Source organism: Equus przewalskii, chromosome 10 (assembly GCF_037783145.1).
Source record: "Equus przewalskii isolate Varuska chromosome 10, EquPr2, whole genome shotgun sequence".
Classification (NCBI taxonomy): Eukaryota; Metazoa; Chordata; class Mammalia; order Perissodactyla; family Equidae; genus Equus; species Equus przewalskii.
In genome coordinates, this window is record NC_091840.1 from 45,813,754 (window position 1) to 45,835,662 (window position 21,909).

The 21,909-nt window shown below is 41.8% G+C and overlaps 1 protein-coding gene across 5 annotated transcripts in view; it reads right to left on the reverse strand.

The window, feature by feature from the left end:
* Window positions 1-5,126: 5,126 nt before the first annotated feature.
* The window catches only part of METTL16 (methyltransferase 16, RNA N6-adenosine), an 82,260-nt gene continuing 65,477 nt past the window's right edge, over window positions 5,127-21,909 (reverse strand). For all 5 annotated transcript variants that reach the window (XM_008526308.2, XM_008526309.2, XM_008526310.2 and 2 more), the window contains 2 exons: window positions 13,424-13,597; window positions 5,127-13,300 (listed from right to left, as the gene is read on the reverse strand). In XM_008526308.2, coding sequence (XP_008524530.1) covers window positions 12,677-13,300; window positions 13,424-13,597 — 798 coding nt within the window. In that variant the 3' untranslated portion in view covers window positions 5,127-12,676. The remainder of the gene's footprint in view (window positions 13,301-13,423; window positions 13,598-21,909) is intronic.

Below are 21,909 nucleotides of genomic sequence, written 5' to 3' on the forward strand. Positions count from 1 at the left end.
CCTATTTTGGGGACTAGGTACAGGAGAGCTAGACGCATAGAAAGCTGGTACAAATGCATACTTTCTGGCTTTGCTCTTTTCCTTTGAGGGCATAATGCATCCTAGGGAAAGAAAATCTGCACAGACCCTGGAAATCAAGAACCCAGTGAAGAAGAAGGTTGTTTGCCAGCATCAGTCTACAGGGGGCTCTGATCTTTGCACATTTAATGCCCCAGCAGGTGTAGCTGAGCATGGAAAGGCCATTACACACACAAATGCAGGGGTGCCACTGGCTTTGCTTATGATGGAGCTGGAAAGCAATGGAGAATTAGAGCACAACAGCCCAGTTCTTCTCCACGGGATGAACTCCCTTTTCCTGTGCTGCTCCTGACATTGCTTCCTTTAAGGTGTTTGTCACCTGAAAATGGGGAGTTTAAAGGCAATATATAGGTGGGGGGGAGGGAGTGTTAAACAATATGTATAATATATATAGTAGTGACCTGAAATAATGTTGTTGACCAAGTTGTCATTTTGTTTGAGGTCAGTACTGTACCATTCTGCCCAGTGGCCCAGGATGCCCAGAAAGCTACATCTAGCCATATCCTTCTGCTATCCTCAAGTGGTCATGGCACTCGTACATCCCTGGTCTCTTCTAGAGGCTGAAGTCCAATTTTTCTGACTCTTCTTGTCGGAGGCCAGCTCTATCACATTAAGAAGGCAACCATCTAAAAAGTAGTATTCTGAAGACACTTTTTCCTTCAGGGGTTGGGAAGCAGGAGATAAAAGTGCAGTGGACACAGATTCAAGTGCCAGCCTCTCCCTTGCCCCCAATACCCCATCTGCTCCAGAGATTAGCAGAGACGCTTGCTATTTAAAACAAACAGTCTTACTGGCTTCACATGATCATCTGTTTATTTGGGTCATGTGGGGACAGCAGCCAGGGGATGTTAGGCAAAAGCAAGGGTTTAGAAAAGAGGCTTTTTCTGGGCCTGTTGTTGCCTACGGGAACCTAAAAATGGCCAAACAGAATTTCTCATCAACCAAGGTGTCCCCGAGTGGGGAATGGACAGTGCAGGTGGGAGACACCGATGGGGGGCGGGGTGGGGAGAATAAAAGGAAAGAGGAGAATGAATATGAGGGCTGTTCAACATTTTAGCCCCAGCTTCCTTTTCCAAGGGGGTGGAACTGGGGTAGAAGCTGGCAATTGTTGTATTCATTCAAGAGAAAGGGAAAAGAAGTCTTTGATGTTTCAGCAGAAAAGTTAGCATGTTTGGCGAAAGATCCAAACCCAAGCCATCTCTAAAAATTTGTTCCTCAGGTTTCTTTACGGCTTCTATGTACTTAGGACCTTTGGGGCAGAGAAACCCTGGGCCATCCATCACTGCGTTTTTCTCATGAGAGAATTTCTATTTTCAGTCCTTCTCAAGTCTTGTGCACCTCAGCGCCCAGTTCCAACCCCTCAATTGTTAAATATGCTGCACCAGAGACTCCCTAACGAGACTGTCTTCTCCACAAAGCTTTACGTATACACACCACTCCAAGAGCTATGCAAGTCAGTTCCCTGACCCCTTGAAGTATAAGTAATGAATGGGACAAGGGCATGAAGCCAGAAGTGGAGGTATTCACACTAGATCCCACAAGAGGTCCTAACTCTTCAGGCCTGACTTCTCAAGTTTGGCAAGTGGTTTGCAGTTTTTCACCTATCATAGTTAAAACAAGAGCAAATGGAGAAAGTCAGCTATGAGATGCAGAGGAAGGGACAGAAAACTAGTAGACTCAGGGACACACTAGATGACATTCATTTAACAAATATTTATTGTGTGCCTAACATGTGCCAGGAACTAGGCTAGGTGTCCTTGTAGCCAAGATCAGGTGACCTTTGGTAAACCAGACTGGGGTGAAAGGTCACAGAGCAGAACTCAGTTCCACAGTAATACCTAGAAAAGGGTAGCTTTGTTCTCTACCACCATGTAGCACAGATCACATGTCTACACAAAGACCCATTAAGGTAGTGATATACTCATTTTAGAAGCTTAGGTTCCTAGATAACCACATTTTTCTAAGAAGGGATAAGAAGAAATTAAGTGAATTTAAGCTTGGATTGGCCAGCTGAACCAGATTCCTGACAAGCCCAGTCTGAATGATGAGCAGGAGTCTGAATTGCTTCGACAGAGGTGTACCCTACAGGATACTCATTCGATCATTAGCAAGTGGGCTCCCCAGAGCCGACGTTTCCACCCCAGTCTTCACCCACCTTCCTCCACTCGCAGTGAGCTGTCAAAGGGCCTCTCCTGAGCCTACAAAACAGGTACAATCAAGTTCCACCTTCCCAAATATGTACTTTCTCTCTTCACTGCATCAAGCAATGTCACAGGTGGAACAGTTGAGATCACTTAGTTCAACTGCCCAAGAGAAGATGTCTTATCCAAGGTCACAGAGCTGCTTAGTGTCAGCTGGGATGAGAAGCAGCCTGGTTCTCCCCCAACTGTGTGGCATGGCCTGGCCTGAGGAAGTGGGTCCAGAGTCCTTGAAAAACTCACTGAAATGGCTGATGATGGGGAGATAACTTCTTCCCTCCTGGCTAAAGACAGGAATAATCATTAACTTTGCTTGGTGGTGCCCAATAAACAAGCTTAGCAGATGAGTGAGATGGCAAGGAGCGCAACAGACTTAGGATCCAGGGGCAAGATGACCTCAGAGGACACTGTACTGCCTCAGGTCACTCTGAGGAATTAAATGCTTCTAACTGGGCCTGGGTAGACAGCCATTTCTCACGGTGCTTATGTCCAACTTGAAAAGGTAACTGGGGGAAGGGGCAACTGGCCTGGGTGTGGACACTGAGTAATAAGGAAAGAAATGCAGTTCAGAAGCAAAAAGGGAGGAGCTACACACTCTGAGCTTTCCTCAGAAACCAAAGAGGCTAGCCAAGCTATGCAGCTAGAGATGGGGGCTGTGGATGACTTCAGAAGGAGGAAGCTGATCCAAGTGGAAAGGCACAAGGGATAAGGATGAGGATTTCAGTTAGCCCTTTGGAGAGAAAAAGAGGTGGCTTGGGGCAGGCCCCATGGCTGAGTGGTTAAGTTCGCGTGCACCGCTGCGGCGGCCCAGGGTTTCGCCAGTTTGGATCCTGGGCGCGGACATGGCACTGCTCATCAGGCGATGCTGAGGCGGCATCCCACATGCCACAACTAGAAGGACCCACAACTAAAATATACAACTATGTACCGGGGGGGCTTTGGAGAGAAAAAGGGGAAAAAAAATCTTTAAAAAAAAAGTATTCACTACATATGCTTAAATGAAAACTGGAAAAAGTCAGGAAAGCAACTCAACTAAATGCATCAATGTTAACAAAGATATGATACTATGAAAACCAGGCCAAAATAAATACAAGACATAAAATGGATCTGTATTTATTTGTGCCTCTCTGCAGAGCAGAACAATGCTGCAAGATTACTTAAAAAAAAAAAAAAAGAGGTGGCTTTATGAGAGTAAATGAATTCAGGTCAAGGGAGGGAGACTGGGCAAAATTATGAGGAGAGGCAGAGTCTTGGAATGTGAGTTAAGAACCAGATGGATGAAATGGGGGTGGGGGTATGCTGACAATAGAGAAGGCTCCTCCCAGGACAGAGGGGAATACAATCAGTGTCCCAGGGAAAGGACTAAGGTCTACTGTCACAGCAATTCAAGCTTACACCTAAGGAAGGCTGCAGGGTCAGGTCTTTAAAACGCAAGAGATCGGCTACCTGTGCTAGTGACTGACGCCCTCAGGGGAGTATGTAAGGCCCAGAACGGTGGCTTGTCACTAGCTGGACTACCTAGATCCAGGGCTCAGCTCCACGCCCACAAACATTTCTTACCAAGGCCCCAGGGCCCATGGGGAGAGTCTATACTGGGCAGTGCTAGGGACACTCTAGGACACTCCAAGAGGTGGGTCCACCCTGTGCCTTGCCTCCCACTTCCAGACTGGGGGCTGGAGCAGTATGTGCCCCTGCCCCAGCCTGCTTGAGCCCCCGGCCCATCACCAGCACCTCAGAGGGCGGTGCTCAAGCTTACTGGTCATCTCTCAGAGAGTGTCTCTCTGGGACAACTCTGAACCATTGGTTACACACAGTTAGGTCCCTAAAACCTCACACCACACACCAACATAAATTCAAGTGTTAAATGTAAACAATAATGCCCTAAAAGAACCATAATAAAAGAGCCAAACATTTTTCTGCTGCAAGGGTGGTGAAGGAGGTTTCTACCCATAAAGGCAAAGAAAGAAAACATAACAGAAGAGTGTGACACATTTGATTGCATAAACCCTCTAAAAGCTCCTAACTGTAAAAACAAAAAATCACCCATAAATAAAAGAAAAAGGTAAATGACAAAATGGAGGGAAATAGTGGCAAGATGTGCCCTTGCAATTCAATAACAAAAAGAATACTTGGATAGAAAAATGAACATAGAACATAATTTAAATTTTACAAAACAATAAACATATGAATAATATATTTAACACAATTATGTATAAATATATGAAAACCCTTGACCTTGCCAATACCATAATAAAATTAGAAAAATGAAAATATTCTTGCCTATCAACTGATAAAGGATTTTTTAAAATTCGCCTTCTAGTGCTTTCAAATGAAGGTACGGTAAAAACAGGCACTTGTGGAAACGTAAACTGGCACAACCTGTTTAGTGAGCAAATTGGCAATATATACGAAGAGCCTTTAAAAGAGTCAGATCCTCTGCTTCAGCGATTTTTTTTTTTTTGAGGAAGATTAGCCCTGAGCTAACTGCTGCCAATCCTCCTCTTTTTGCTGAGGAAGACTGGCCCTGAGCTAACATCCGTGCCCATCTTCCTCCGCTTTATATGTGGGATGCCTCCCACAGCATGGCGTGCCAAGCGGTACCATGTCTGCACCCAGGATCCGAATTGGTGAACCCCGGGCCGCCAAACCGGAACGTGTGCACTTAACCGCTGCACCACCAGGCCGGCCCCTGCTTCAGTAATTCTTATATAAATTTAACCTAAAACAATAACACAAAGATTTTTATACAAAGATATTCACTAAAGCATTATTTACAATAGTGAAAACCAGAAAATCTACATTTCCAACAAAGACTAACTGGTTTAGTGAAGTAACACGTACAATATGGCATGTGAAGCAAGCAGGGTTGTTAATAAACCAAAATATTAACAGCGGTTGTCTATGGGCAGTGTGGTTATTGGTAATTTTTATTTTCACAAGTTTTCTGACACAGAGACTACTTTTATAATCAGAAAAAGGTTATCACAACATACTGTTAAGTGAAAAAGATTATAAAACAGTAATACACAGTATGACCCCACATTTGCTGTTTAAAAATATATATGCATATAAAAATACTAAGATAACAAATTGTAAAATAACTCCATTTTAGTGGAATTATAAATTCTTATTATTTTCTAAATTTCTTATAATGAAAATGCATTACTTTTGTAAAATGAAATAATTAAAGGGGAAACAAGTCCTCCTGTGCTTTATCAGGAAGAGCCTCCTATCTCTTGATCTCCACTAACTTGACCTGTGGCTATGGGTCTCCTTTCCATCCTAGTCTGCCTCTCAAACCTCTCTCGTTTCACCCCCATAAGCGGTTTTCTTCATCCTTCATCTTTCCCCCTATCTAAAACTGCTCTTTCTGCGGCTTAGCTCTGAAGTTCCTCAGAAATGGTTCAGGCTACCCTTACAGCCCAGGTGAGAGGCGAGGAACAGCACTAAGCAGGGGTATCATGGATGGAGAGGCTGGGCTGCATTTAGGAGAGATTTCTAAGGTGAAAGATTTTAGTCCCTGGTGGTGAAGGGAAGTGGAGAGAAGAGACGTCTCATCTGGACAGCTGAAGGGATGGTGATCAAGAATATAGGAGAGAAGCAGGCAGAGACAATAAGTTGAGTTTGACACAGCCACGGTCCTGGGGGAGGTGTCCAATAGGTGGCTAGGTATGTGGATGTTGGAAGTTGAGGAAAGGCCTAGATTTTGGCATGATGAACGTATGGGTGAACAGTAAGTAAAGTCATGGGAGAGAATGAGGCCAGCTAGAAGTGGGAGCAAAGAGCAAACAAGGCCCATGGACAGAATCTTTAGGATTCTCCCTTTAAGAGGAGAGAGCTCTAAAAAAGGAGGGTGGGCAGTAACCAGACTGAAGTAGCTGAAGTAAATGAGAGTTAGGAAAGTAGAGGCAGCACATATTTAGACAGTTCTACTGCCCAATGGTAGAAGAGGTCACAAACTGATGGTCTATTAGGGTTTATAAAATACTGAATTAGTTGTCAGTTTCTCATAAATGTGGCGTTCTGGCTTCCCTCAAAATATCAGAAGATCCAACAACACTGGGCACCTATGTTTGTATGGCAGTAACCAGCTGGAATTAAATAAAAGCTACTTCCTTTTAGTCAGAGCATGAGCTCTGGCCCTTTTTGCCTGGCCCCTGGTGTAGAAGATGAAGAAATACTTTCCTTTGTGAATGAAAAAGTCCTTATTAGTGCTCATCTAGAGTTCACTGAAATACAGGCCAGAGCTGGATCCATAAAGCCCCACGCTTGGCCTTGAAGGCAGGAATCCTGAGAAAAAGATATCTGAAACATACCCTATGTCAGACCAGACTGGGAATCTCCCCTTCCCAGCAAGAGACATCAAGTCTCTGGAACGTAAATCTATGGGAGCAGGCCCTGCCTCAGCCACTGCCCCAGGAGGAGGTCCGGCTCAGCACTGCTCCCTGGATAGCCCTTTTTGGACAGTAGCACAAGCTGCCATTTCTCTGGGGGCTAACTGGCTGCTGAAGCCGGCCAAGTACCCCAGCTGGGAATTTCCTGGCTCTAGTTTCTAGACTCTCAGGCCACACTTCCTGAATGGGTCCACCAGATGGCACACAGCCTTTTCTTTTCTCCGGAATGACACAAGTTTATTCACCCTACCTAGGGAAGACGACTTGCTGTTTTTCTGACAATTGCTACCTTCTCCAGCAGGATCAAAAAGCACATCAGCTTTGTGTTCTGTAAGTGAAATATTTGGAGCTGCCTATTAAAATATTAAAAAATAAAACCCTTCTTCTATTATTATACAATTACACATTGTCAAAGAGTCATTACCTAATTATCAGTTATTTTACATTGATTCTGATCCAACATGTGCTTGCGCTAGACATTTTATTTTGTGGTTTCACTGACTAAAATATCTGCACTACTGCCAAATACAAAACTCTATGAAGATTTGGTAGCATAAATTAAAAACTAATCATAAGCAATTTCACTTATTAAGGCTCATTGATCATAGGCTGGAAAATAATATTACCTTAACGTACTAAATCGTGAAGTTGGGTAAGAGACAGATGCTTGTTCTCTCTTCCCTGTGTTCCGTAATTGCAGTCTCCTCCCCTAGAGGCAGGTCGAATGATCCTGGAAGTCCACTGCCATCCTAAGTGCAGCGCTCGGCTCAGATGTTGAGATGTGGCGCAAGATCCCAGTCTTGGACCTGACTTCAAAGCCCCTTCTGTGACTTAGCTCTGTGAACAACCTTAGGGAGAGTCACTTAAGCTCTCTGAGCTTCCACTTCTTTAAGCTATCACACAGGGACACCACACTACTTGGCAGGGTTACTAAATGAGACAATTTACGTAGAAGATGGCCAATCAATATTGGCTCCCTGTTTGTCCCCCTCCAGTAAAGGGAAGCCTGGGTTTTGCTCTTGGTCAAAAAAAGTGACAGAGGTCTCGGCCTTTTCACTCAAGTCTACTGGTAGAAGATTTTCTGACCAAAAATTGAAAACTGAAATAAGAATAGATGAGCAAGTTGAGAAGCCTCCTCTTTGTTTATGCACCCTTCTAGGTGTTTTAGTCCTTCTCTTACTTATCTATAACTGTGTGAAGCAAGAATTCCTCATCTTTTGTATGAGGAAGCCAAGGCCTAGTGAAACTGACTGACCCTGGAACGAAAACCCAGGCCTGATGAACTATGAAGTCTGGGCTCTCTTCTGTTTTTCCTTCTCCTGGAAAAGCATCTGGGATTTACACATCCTTTGCCCTCTTGAGAACCATCATATACAAGCCAATTCTGCCAAGTACACCTGCACTTTCTGGTCCACTCCTCGTCTCAGTTCCCTGGCTCATAATAAGTACCCATGATCCTCCACTTCCCCACAGAGAGCCTAGTGTCCCTGACGTTTCTGCTTGGACTGAGACAGGCAGATAGGCTACACCTCAAAAGGCATTCAGAGGTGCAAAGCCTTCACTCAGTCACAACACAGCTCCCCAGAGTAAAAGCACAGCCTCCAAAAGGGCGCATGAGCTGTTCCAACCAGCAATTAAAAAAATAAACCGCTGTTTTAGTCATTTGGATGAGTCACAGCAGAGGATCTGAATGTCTTTACAGAGCAGAGCGGGAACTCTCTGGTACGTGTGTGAGGCCCTGGTGCTAGTGGGGTGAGCCCCATGCAGGGTTTTCTAATACTATGCTGGCACCAGCACCAAGAGGTTTGTACTTAGGAGCATTAGAAAGGTTCAAGATCAATGCCCTGCTCCAGGAGGCAAAAGCCAGTCCATTCTCACAGGTAAGCCTCTTCTCAGTTTCACCAGGGTTAGTGCCGTTTGGCAAACCAAATCTCACGAGCACTGACTTCTCTAAAAAAGATGTGGTCACGCCCCCCTTTCCTAGGGGAACCTCCTGGATGGCTGTAAAAGTGCTGCACCGCTGAGACTTTTTCTGCTCCCAGAGGGCTCCTTAGTTTTCCAAATTGGATCTTCTTCCTCCTAACGTGGAGATCTGTTGAGTGGCCGCTCATAACATCTGATCCTGTGCCATAAACATAAGGGTAGATGGAACTTCTCCTTGAAGCCACACAGACCCCAGGGTGAGTAATTTACATGTTCTACACACAAACACCCCTTGTGGAAAGAAGGCCCACTAACCTATGTAATACACACAACACCAACTGTGCCCACTTTTGATGTAAACAACACATTATATGCATGCTAGTCACCCTGCCAGATAAACCAAAACAAGAATTAAAAGACAAAAGAACATCGGAAACAGTTTCTTTCTTAGAGCTCTATTAATCTTCCTGGAACATAAAGCTTTTGAAAAGTTACTATTTAAGATCACTAAAAATTCACCTTCAGTACCCTCATTAACTAGATACCAATAAAAAGTTGATCCAAAGGACTACCCCAACCTGGATATATTCTAGAGTAGCAGGATAGATGGAAAGAAAAGAAAAAATAGTCAATTGGGACCATCAAGAAAAATAAAAAGGTTAAAAGATTATGCCCAGATAAAAAGACCACAGGGTGGTGGGTTTTTTCTTCTTTCTGTTATTTTTCAAATTTTATTTATGTGAAAATGTACTTGTTTACATAAAAATATTTAACTGGTTAGCAACTGGATATTCCAAGAAAATACCAAGAACACAATTTTATCCGTTTCCACAGTGAAGTTAAGGCGCTTCATAAAAGGGCCAAAGATGCCCCCGTGTGGCTAAAGAGGAAAATGCTGTGGTTTAAGTAAGATGGAGGGGCTACTCCCGTCTCTTAAGAGGACGTGGATTTTCCACAGGCTTTGGCATCTTTTCCACACCTTGTAGTTTTATTACTTGTCAGAGCTTAGAAGTTGGTGTGATCATATGGTAAGCTTTGACTCCCATCAAGAGAAGAGAGGTTTCATGTTTTAAAAGACATATACTAAAGTTGTAAGAAATCAACATGAACCCTTAAGATTAGCTGAACCTCCACCATGGAAACACTGACCCTGCTAGGACACGCAGGAGTGCTCCGGTGCGTGACGAGTTGGGCAAGGATGTGGGGTGAAGGAACCACACTGGTGGAAGCCAAGCAGATCCCAAAGAACAAAAGCAGCCTTAGTCCCCTTGGAAAACAAGTTCAGCCTCTGTTCTCACTCTAGTTATCAAGAGGTCAGAAGCCAATGCCAGGGACCAAAACAGAATTTAAGATAATACCACAAAGATTTAATTCCATACCAGTCTATCAACATGAATTTGACCTCCCCATACTTAAGGCAAGTATCACTCAATATTATGATACATGGGTGAATAACCTATTTCTTTAAAGAAAAAAATTCCTTTTCCCCCCTGTATCAGAGGTCTATGCTATCACACATCACACAATTATAAAGTATATGCATAACTAAAAGAACTTTTAGATGTCTTTTAAAAATGTCTCCAATGTTCTCTCATTAGATAGAAATAAACTATTCTTATCAGAGAAGAAAATGAAGATATGCAAATGCAAAGAAGGCACTCAACAGCTCTAGTAGTGGAAGCTCCTTCATCACATACTTTTTAAATTCTAAGAGCGTTAACACCTATAAAACCTCCTCCATGACACCAAGCCTTAAACCTGGGCCACTGGAACAATACAGACACAAAATACATCTTTTGTGTCTCCAGTTACACAGAGTATTCTCTGGGAATCTCTAAGTACTAGACTTAAATAAAGGCTAACACTGTGCCTGAAATACATTTTGAACAGACAAGGAGTATAAATAAATACATTACTGTTAATAATATAGAAAAATACAAGATGTTAACTGAAAAAAAGCATAATATAAAATTGAATACACACCATGAGTACAACCAAAGTTAAACCCACACACTCACATACCCCATCTACAGAAAGAGACTAGAAGGAAACACTAAGATACCAATAGTGGTTGTGTTTAAGACGGCTGAGACTTAGGAGTGATTCTGTTGCTGTTTTCTACTTTCATTTCCCCAAATCTATAATGAGCATGTGCTACTCTTTTATAATGAAACAAACAAGCAAACAATAAATACTTATTGATCACTTTTCCAATAAATAGTTGCCACCTAACTCAATTATCTTAAAATTCTATCAAGATGGAAACTAGGTTTGGGTCCAGCACATGATTCCAATGTGTCATCAGAACTAAGCACAGGGGGTGGTGTGGGGGGCACAGATTATTGGATGGGAAGAATCCAAGGCCCTGGACTGAATCTTGGCTCTATGAGGCCCTGGGCACTGGTTTCCTCATCTTATCAAATGAGAGGTTGGACTAGAATCGTGGTTCCCAATCCTCAGTGGGTTACTGATCCATCTAAGTCAGGGACCCTTCTCTCCAGGGAAAAAACCCACACATGTTCACAGAGCTTTTGGAAATAATCCAGGAAGTTTATGGATTCTCCAGAGATGCATGGACCAGGTTAAGAACACTGATTGGTTAACAGGTTCTCTTCTGCAGCTCTGTCTCCAATGCTACAGGGAGGTATAATATGGTCCTTTTTTCATTTCCTGTTTTTCCGCTGAGGGACTGGTCTAGCTGCTGCCAAAATATGCCAAGGTCATCAGTTTTCTGCCCTAACCAACAGCCACCTTTCAAAAGCATGGCTTAACCACTCATCCCCAGTCTTCCTTGCAGAGGGTAGGGAGCTCTGGCATCACATTCAAAACTTTCAGTCTAAATAGAACCCTAGGCTACTGGTATAAAATCAAGCTGTGACAGTCAAGCACAGCAGAGGGTAACTGAGACACCAAGAGAACAAAAAAAGGGACTCCTTTTCCAGAGGCATTCCTGCTGAGCCCTGATATTCCAATTAGAAACATGTTTTAAGGCCTCAGAATTCTCCAATGCTATCAGGTAAGCACAGAGGGGAAGAGAAGAAAATCCACAAAAAGCAGTATTTGATCAGCTATAATTTGTATACCAATAGATCAGACTTTCTTAAGCAACCTACTGCACCTAACTATCTTGCTCCATTTCTTATTTCTATCATCAATCATTTACCCATTCGAAGCCAAGAAAATACTTTCCACAACCCTAGGATTCAAACAGGATTGACAGTTTTCAATTCTGAATACTCTTATATTAAACACAAAACAAAGCTCCACTTTAAATGTCAAAACAAACAAAAATGATACAATGGTGAAGCCGTTACAAAACAGTACTTTTAACAGGTTAGAGGTAGGGGTATGGCTTCATTCTGCTGTGCCTCATCTGGGAGTTGTGCTTACCTAATTCTGTTTCTGAAATGAGCAACATCAAAACAGGCATGAGTTAGGAATGTGACGTTCCCAGGTGTCCTCAGATTGGCCCTTCTTCCTAGCATTACTAAGCTTTCCTTCCCTGACTCCCCCACCACCTAGCATCAGGCCAGTTCTTTTCTCAGGATTGACACAGGGTAATCAGTCATATGTACCCAGACAAAGTCTTCAGTCTTGAAGTTGACTCTAGAAGAAAGCAGAGGGTGTATCTGCCCTGGTGTACTGCCTCAACATGGGAGAGGAGAAAGTCACCCCTGCTCAAGAAGCAACTATGGGTGAGAGAGAGCATGACACTCTGTTCAGTTCTGACTCAGACTTCAAAAATAATCCTTTTGGCCTCAGGAACCAGTCTAAAGGTAAGGTGATCAGCTCAAGTCAGGTTTAAATCCCTTATGAGTTTACTGATGGCTTTTTGTTGATGCTGATAACCACAATTCTTCCTCCTGAACTACCATACTACAATGCCCTGTTTAAAAAAAAAAACAGGGAATTGGGGGGTGGGGGGAGTGTGTGTGTGTGTGTTTAAAAATGGATTAATTTATTTCTGTTTTTTAGGACAACTCCACATAATGGGCCAATGGTGGAATTCCTCTTGCCATCCCACAGGCCACTCCAAAGCAAGCTGCTTTACACAACTTTCCCAACTATGCAAAAAGTTTGGAGTTAACTAGCAACAAGCCTGAAGATCTGGTTACGTATATAGGTACAAAGCTGGTTCATCAAATCCCTGTTCTGGCCCTCAACCCAATGCATTTCGACCAGGGCATCGTCTACCTCCTTCTTCACGTTTATCAAACACTTGAACAGGTAATGTCCAGCCACTTCCTGGAGATGATTCCCTCTGTCAGACACTGGGTTGCTGGACTGCTCAGAAGCCTCTTCGTCTTGGGCTCCATTGCTAGAGCTTTTACAACTTTCCAAAACCTCTCTCTCTCCCTTTTCCTCATTCCTTTCATCCTCCATGGGTTCTGGGTTTTCTTCCTGGGAAGGTGAATCTTGCTTTGGGCCATGGCCCTCAGCACTGGCAGTCTCGCCTTCCTGCAGAGCGGACCCACACAGGGTGCTCTCCAAGGGGCCCTGAGCCAAATCTTGGCTGCTGCCAGACTCTCTGGGGGTGGACTTTTTCTCTTCCAAGGCTTGGATGACGTCCTCAGGAGCTCGGGGAACCTCTCTCAATTGTCTCACTCGTTCTCTTTTCTTTCTCCTTAAATGAATCCAGGAGTTTTCTACGGCTGTTAGGAAAAGGCTAACTTCTTCCTTTCCACAGGGAACTCGTTTATGCTGGACCTATTTGGAGGAAAAACAGAATTTTATAGGAAATCACTTTTTTCTTCTCAAAAGTCCTTTTTAAAAAAGAAAAAAGAGAGAGAGATTATTCTAAGTACTTCTTCAATGTGCTTAACCAGGTACCTTCAAATCAGTGAGAATTTTTTCAATCCATGTCGTCACAACTACTATGCCTTCCACCGTCTCAGAGCCCAAAGATGATGCTTTGAGGGATAATTCTTTCATCACAGACTCCAACACTACAAATGTAATGGGTTTTCTCGGCTTCTCTAATTTTCTTCGCTTACTTGGTGGTGACTGAAAGGAAAAGAAGGCATGAGAGAAGAGGGGAAAGTCATCCAAATAATTAAATCCCATGTATTACAATGAACTCAGCTACGCGAATTTCCATAACTTCTGCTATCAAACACAGGGCACTGAAACCACAAAGGCCTTTCATGTTTACTTTTCTTACTTAAAAAAACCTTATAAAATAGGTTTATCACTCCCCATTTTGCAGAAAGGAAAACTGAGATAGAGAGAGGCTGTGTAACCAGCTCAAGGTCACACAGCTAGTAACTGCAAAGTTAGGATCTGAACCAGAAACCCAGGTTCCTTCTGCCATACCGTGCTGCCTGTGTTCTGGCTATCAGTATGTAACCTTAATTACTGAATGTCCTTAATCTATCTGTTGTGCCCAAAACAGGCCTATGCAATTATTTCTTTCACGGCATCTCAAGGACCCTGGAGATACTGTGTTCTTTTTATACTCTTTCTACACTTTCTACTCGTCTGTATTCTGAGTTTATACTTGCTGAGGCTTGAAGGCAAGGAGCCGGTGAACCACAGCTTGTAAGATCACATGCTAGGAATGACCAGGGCCAGCAGAATCACATGGGCAGAAGAGAAGGGCTGCTGAAGCTTGGCTAATGTCAGGGCCAAGCCAGTGGCTAGCTAAGCACTGCCCCTCAGCTGGGGAGAGGGGACACCAGCACTGACAAGAACATGCGAAAAGCTGGTTCCACATAATTCAAGACTGTCATCTTTCTATTCAAGCTTGGAAAGTGAATCACACTCTACCCACTAGAGGGACTCAAGTTCCATTTTAAAAACCAAATGACACGTCTGTATTTAAAATTTATTTCTTTAATATGTCATCTATACTGAATAAAAAATAAATTTATTTTTTTAAGTAAAAACTTACTAATTGTTTCTTTTAAATGACTCTTAGCTAAGACCAGATATATTATGGATGCTTCATTTTAAGTGACAGACTTGTACTTGTTGACTAAATTTATCAAAACTTTGAAAAATAATTCTAAGATCAGGGTCAAAACAAACAGGTGAGGATTATATAGAGAAAGGCTGAAAAAGAGAAAACACCTAGTCAGCTCTTTTTTTTTTTTTTTTTTGAGGAAGACTAGCCCTGAGCTAACATCCACTGCCAATCCTCCTCTTTTTTGCTGAGGAAGAGTGGCCCTGAACTAACATCTGTGCCCATCTTCCTCTACTTTATGTGTGGGATGCCTGCCATAGCATGGCTCGATAAGCGGTGTGTAGGTCTGTGCCCAGGATGCAAACCAGTGAACCCCAGGCCCCCGAAGTGGAGTGTGTGAACTAAACCACTACACCACCAGGCCTTTCTCCCTAGTCAGCTTTGAAAATCTTTGCCTACAAAAAGGAGTTCCTGATAATTGTGCTCCTGTTAACTTCAATTCTGCCTGGAAACAGTGACAGAGCACACACAGACACACACAGTAAGGTCCAATGGCTGAGCGAGGTCTTATAAGAACTAACCAGCAACCCCATACCCCATGCAACAAAACAGCTAGTTTATTCTATGCTAGAAAACTTTTAGAAGGTATTTCTAAGAAACAATCCACATTTTCTCTTTATATCAAATATAAATTAACAAAAAATGGAAATTAAAGAACACTGGAAGACAAGTTTAGAAGAAAAGGACCAAAACCAAAGGGTGTGTGTATAAGTAAGAACCTGCTCTTGAGAAATAGCTAGTGGACTCCTAGCCCTGTCTGAGTCTGAACTTGTTTAATTAATGTTTCAGACAAGATGAAAAGAATTAACAGGGACTGTAAGACAGTAGCATTGTTATTACTCAATCATGCAGCATAAGCAACAATTTCTACAGTCTCCTGAGAGCCTAACACTTTGCACTCAAGAGCTTAAGATACAACTATTAGGCTGGGGAGGAATAGAGATGGTAGTGTGTAGGAGGAGGAAGGCAGACAAGAATCAGACTCCCGCTTCTACTTCCCAACACCCAAGGCTGATACTACAGCGAAGTCACTGTAACAGGGCCACCTATGACAGCCCACCCAGCACACCAAAGGTCATCCACGAACAGGCCTAAAAGAATAGCACCTCATATCTCTTCCGACAGAGGCAGTAATTATTTGTGCTCACAAATTCCAACCAGCAAAGTGAAGATATTGCTGTGTTTCTCATTCGCCATGCTAGAGCTGGCCTGCAATACTCCTTCTCCAAAATGGACTCATCGTCACTTTAAAGGATAGAAATGCGTCCTCACCAAACCTAACAAGAGCTCTACCAAGGATCCACTTTCCAAGTTCTGAGGGAGTCAGAAACAACAAAATAGACAATTTATTGCCCTTTATCCCAGGACTAAAATGAAAGCTTCTCCACCTCATATATGGCTCCTTTACCTTGCATCCTGGCCCCAGTTATCTATATACAATGGTCAATCAACAAATCTGGTATTTCTGAAGATTTTTAGTGAATTGTTTTAATACACACATCCACATACATATGCTCAGGATTGTTTTAGTTTGACTCTATTACAGAAACTAGGCATTCAACAAACAGATAATTTACACTCTAGAAATTCTCAAAGTTTTTAAATGATTGAAGATTAACTTAAGCCTGGTTTATAGCAATCATTCCTTTTCTCCTCTTGTTTGTATGGGAAATTCTTTCTTTTTTTAAAGAACTTTAAAAAATTTTTCCTTTTTCTCCCAAAGCCCCCCAGTACATAGTTGTGTATTTTTAGTTGTGGGTACTTCTAGTTGCGGCATGTGGGATGCCGCCTCAGTGTGGCTTAATGAGTGGTGCCACGTCCCGCACCCAGGATCTGAACCAGCGAAACACTGGGCTGCTGAAGCAGAGCGCACAAACTTCACCACTTGGCCACGAGGCCGGCCCCCTTTCTTTCTTTTTTAAAGATTTTTTTTTTTAATGGGAAATTCCTAATAGGCAAGGGCCAGAGTAAAATACAAGAGCAGGTCTTAGAAATTAATAGTTAAATTCAACCCCACAGGTCCTTGGTATTGGTAATTTTATACCCTGCTACAATGCTAGTAAACGGAAGCTATCTGTTTTTCCCCAATTGAAATGATCTTATTTTGCTAATATGCTTGTAATCTCAAACCACAAATATTTTAAATAAAGAGTGGTACACTCACTCAAACTGTCGTAATCTAGTTTAGCAGGCAAGATAACATAAATAATTCAACATTTTAAAGTGTAATAAAAAAATAAATCATTTACAATGGCTAATTCAGTTTAATGCGAAGAACCAGAAGGTGAATTTACAACTGATTTCAGATTAGAAAATGCACTAGTATATCACCCAGATGAAATTATAATGTGAAAGAAGTTTGGTGGGGAGTTGTAAATCTCATAGGGGATACAGGTCTTATATCTTTGGTATTGCAAGGATTCAATGAAGAATAATCAATAGGAGGAGGAGCTTCAAGTGTTATTTTGTTGCATCATTAAAAACACATTAGACTGAAACCACAAATTGGACAAAAGCAGTTCTTAAATTTTGAAATATGCTTTACCTAGCAGGGCTGTCTATAACTTCCCTACATCCTCACTCTTACTTTAATTTCTAGATCTCAGTGGTGCAGTCAAGAGACCTTCAAATCAGGTGTAACTTGACACAAATCCGTGTAGCATCTGCTATGCTGCCAAAGTTCTGCTGTTAACTATAGCTAAGACAAAAACTTCCAATGAAGCCACAAGCTGCATGAAATCATTAAGTTCTCCCTGGTATCTGCAGGAAAAGAAGACAGTCATTCACTAGAGATCTGCTGAGCATGAAGCCACGGCCTCCTTGTTGTGACAAAGCAGCTTCTAGAATGGTCCTGATTCGGGGAAAGGAGTGCTCTCAGCCACTGCACTGGAGTCTTCGTTGCTCTGCCACACTCTGAACGGCTACTGCTCCAGGCCCTTCAGGAACAAGCAGAATGCCTGTGAGCTGTTATTTGGCACAGGCCGTCATTATTTGCAGAAATAAAGCCAAGGAGCCAACACTGACACCTGGCTGGAATACTTACAGGAGGTGTGCTGGGAAGGACAGCCAGATTATCTCACCAACTGTGTCTTATTCAAACACTGCCATGAAGTAGACTGAATACTTTATTGTTTAGGAAGGGTGCAGCTTCCTTATTAACAGTGCAGTGGGCGTTCCTATTATCTTAATCTGACAGGTTACTACTTAAAACTGAAATCAATCCCAGGATATATGTAAAAACTGTACAAGTAAGAAAGCAAGGGGAAGAAAAGTTTATGTAGAATGCTACCTATCTAAGAAGGTGTTGGTTATAACTCTTTATGTGTATTTCCTTATATTAAGAAAATAACGGAAGGATAGATTATAAAATCATTTAATTAGTAACCCATGGAGAAGTGAGGGATTAGGGTGAAAAAGACAAGAGAAAGAAGCTAGATTTTCTGACTATATCTTTTTTTTCAGATTCGATTTTCGAAACCATGTAAATATCCTTTACAATTATAAAACAAAATTTAACACAAAAAAAGACAATTCCTAAGAATATAATGTAAAATGAAACAAATGAACCTGTGTATAGACTAGGTGGCATAGACCCACAAAGAGGAAACATTCCAAATAACTTTAAAATCCATCATGAGATAGTCCCCAAGGACAAAAGAAATGAAAAAGGAAAAAATAGCTATTTTCACAAATCATTTTCTTGATGGTAATGTTAATTCTGACATAGTTGTGGGATACTGTGGACCAAAACAAAGGAGTAATTACGTAAGTATGGTTGAGGACTAAGATTTTTGGTATGTAATTTTTGAACGGGAGATATTGATGGACAATTGACGAAGGTAAGTAGAAACTGAATAGAAAGTATCACGGTGGGGGCCGGCTCAGTGGCGCAGAGGTTAAATTTGCACATTCCACTTTGGCAGCCCAGGGTTTACTGGTTTGGATCCTGGATGTGGACACGGCACTGCTTGTCAAGCCATGCTGTGGCAAGCGTCCCACATACAAAGTAGAGGAAGATGGGCATGGATGTTAGCTCAGGGCCAGTCTTCCTCAGCAAAAAGAAGAGGATTGGTGGTAGATGTTAGCTCAGGGCTAATCTTCCTCAAAAAAAAAAAAAGAAAAGAAAAAGAAAGTATCAGGGTGAACTTAGGATGTATTTTACCTTTAAAAAGAAAATAATAATTCCTAACTCTACCCACTGAAAAATCCTAGAAACAATGAGCAACTTAGTGCCCATAGATACCTTTAAATACCATTTCCCACTGAAATTAACCAGATGTCCCTGGAGAAATGGTTGACGCCAGGTCTGGGACAGAAAAAAATATGAGCCATGAACAACTTACCACCCTAGAAAGCAAGGAAGCTACCAAAGACTATGATGGTCATGATCAGAGCACTCGGGAATCAACTTTGAATAAACTCCTCACAGCCAAAGCAGGGACACAACTTGTGCATCAATAAAGAAGGCAAGTGTAATGGATTGAAAAATATTGAAAATGCAAATCCATGAGTTCATAACACTCCAAAAACAAAAACCAAAGCACCCTCTCTGGCCACTTGTGGGAGATGCTAAGGAACCACTAACTCACTATTTTTAAAACCGAAAACTAAAGTAAAATAATCAACTATTTATCCTACCTTTACCAGAGGAACTGTACCTCAAGGTAACCAAATAATTGATAAGGGGAAGTTTCTCTTTATAAAAGTACTTAGCTAATAAACAAGGTACGACAGAATTGTCAACATTTTGCAACTCTAAATGAACTAATGGATCTAGGAAATGATCATCCACGACTGCTCACATTTCACAAAGACACAAGCAGACATTATGTACCTCCCCATGGACGTACACCAAACAGCTCCTAGGAAGCAGTCTTGTCCCTCCGCTCCCCAAAATCAAGCCTGTATCTGAACAAGCCTCTAGCTCTAACTACCAATTTACAGGAAACACAGGATCTGAGGGCCATGCTGACATCATGCAGATTCACTCAGAAAAATCCAGATGTAAAAAACTCAACAGAACAAATATGCCCGTTTCTTCAACAAACTGAAAGGGAGGGAATGAAAGAAGAGGGGAAGGAGAGAAGGAGTGAGAGACAGACAGAGAGAAGGAAGAGGACACTGCAGAGAAAAATCAATTTAAAGAACATATCACCCAAGTGCAATGTATAAAACATTAAGATTCTAGTTTGACAAACTTTAAAACATTTGAGACAATGAGAAAAATTTGATCAACTATATAGTTGACATGAAGGAATTACTGTTAAATTTTTTAGGTGTGACTATGACATTATGGTCATTCTGTTTTTTAACAAGAACGTTTACTTTTCAGAGATAAATATGAAAATAGCTATGGATGAAATAATAACATTGTCTGAGATGTGCTTCAGAATAATCAGGGCAGGGGGAAAGGAGTACGTGGGAGTACAGATGGAACAAGAATGGCCACAAACTGTCAATAGTTGAAGTGAGTGACAGGTAAATGGGAGTTTATTAAACTGTTCTTTTTTTTATAAATTTGAAATTTTCCATAATAAAAGTTTTCTTAAAAAGTTCTTTAAATGTGAAAAATGAAATGATAAAGCTTCTTGAAAATAATATAGAAGAATATATTCATGACCTTGATGTAAAGATTTCTTAAATAAGACACAAAAAGCACTAACGACAAAGGAAAAGACTGGTACATTGGGCTGCATTAAAATCACAAATATTTTGTTCATCAAAAGGGTTTCGCAGGGGCTGGGCCAGTGGTGTGGCAGTTAAGTTCAGGCACTCTGCTTCAGCAGCCTGGGTTCGCCGGTTTGGATCCTAGGCGGGGACTGTGGCAGGCGACCCACACAAAATAGGGGAAAATGGGCGCAGATGTTAGCTCAGGGCCAATCTTCCTCAGCAAAAAGAGGAGGATTGGTGGCGGATGTTAGGTCAGGGCTAATCTTCCTCCCCAAACCCGGCCAAAAAACAGGTGTTCGCAGGCTACAGTCTAGGAGACAATATGAGTAATACACACAACTAAAATGGGCCTATGTCCAGAAAATTTAGAAAATGCTTACAAATCACTTTTTTAAAAAGACAGAAAATCTAGTAGGAAAATAGGCAAGAACTTCAGTAGGAAAATATGTCAAGAACTCTTGACATAAAGAGAATAGCCAAATAGTCAATAATTACCTAAACAGATGTTAAACTTCATTAATTATCAGGGAAATGCACGTTAAAAACACAATGATACAAGTGTTAGAATATCAAGTGTTGGTGAGGATGTGGAGCAACTCCTAATACTATCGAACACCGCTGGGTCTGAACAGCCCCTTTAAGGAAGATCTACTATGGTTACACTCACTCATCCCCACGACCCAGCAGCTCCACTCCTAGGTTTATGCTCAACTGAAACGTAAAATCACTGTGCAAGAATGTTCACAGAAACATTATTCATAACACCTGCACACTGGAAACAATTCAAACGTCTCTAAATAGTAGAATGGATAAATAAATTGTAGTATATTCATACGATAGACTAATACTATTCCAAAGGATGAACTCTCCTTCCCATAACAATACGGATGAATCCCACATACACAACTTGCACAAAAGAAGCCAGATACAAAGGATGGCAAACAGGCAAAACCAACCATGGTGACAGCAGAATATTGAGAGAGGGAGGGTTAGTAATTGGGAGTGAGCACAAGAGGGAATTTGGGTTACTGGTAAATAAGTCATTAACGCATAAATTTATAACAGATATGCTTTTATAAAAGCATGTATTTTTCAATATTTTTCAAAAGTTTACAGAATTATGAATAGAATATATTTTACTATACTATACATACTACAAAATTATGAATAGAAATTCTGAATAGAAACAGAATCAAGGCAATTAAAACTGTCTAAAGTTGGGGCTGGCCCCGTGGCCGAGTGGTTAAGTTTGCACGCTCCGCTGCAGGCGGCCCAGTGTTTCCTTGGTTCGAATCCTGGGCGTGGACATGGCAATGCTCATCAAACCACGCTGAGGCAGCGTCCCTCATGCCACAACTAGAAGGACCCACAACGAAGAATATACAACTATGTACCAGGGGGGCTTTGGGGAGAAAAAGGAAAAAAAAAAAATGTCTAAAGTTGATAAATAAAGTTATTTGGCACACGACTGTAACTAAGAAGAGGGTCCTTAGCTTTGGTTTGGCTCAAGAGTTCAGCTCCCTAATCGTCACATCTGTTTTATAGCATAATGTATAGCCTGGTATAGTACTGGTTTCCAAACTTCTTAACAACAGAATCCATGCAACAAGTAAAATCAACACAAGATATTGACAAAAACAGATCAGCTCTGATGAAAATGAGAGTGAGGCCTGAAGTACCAACC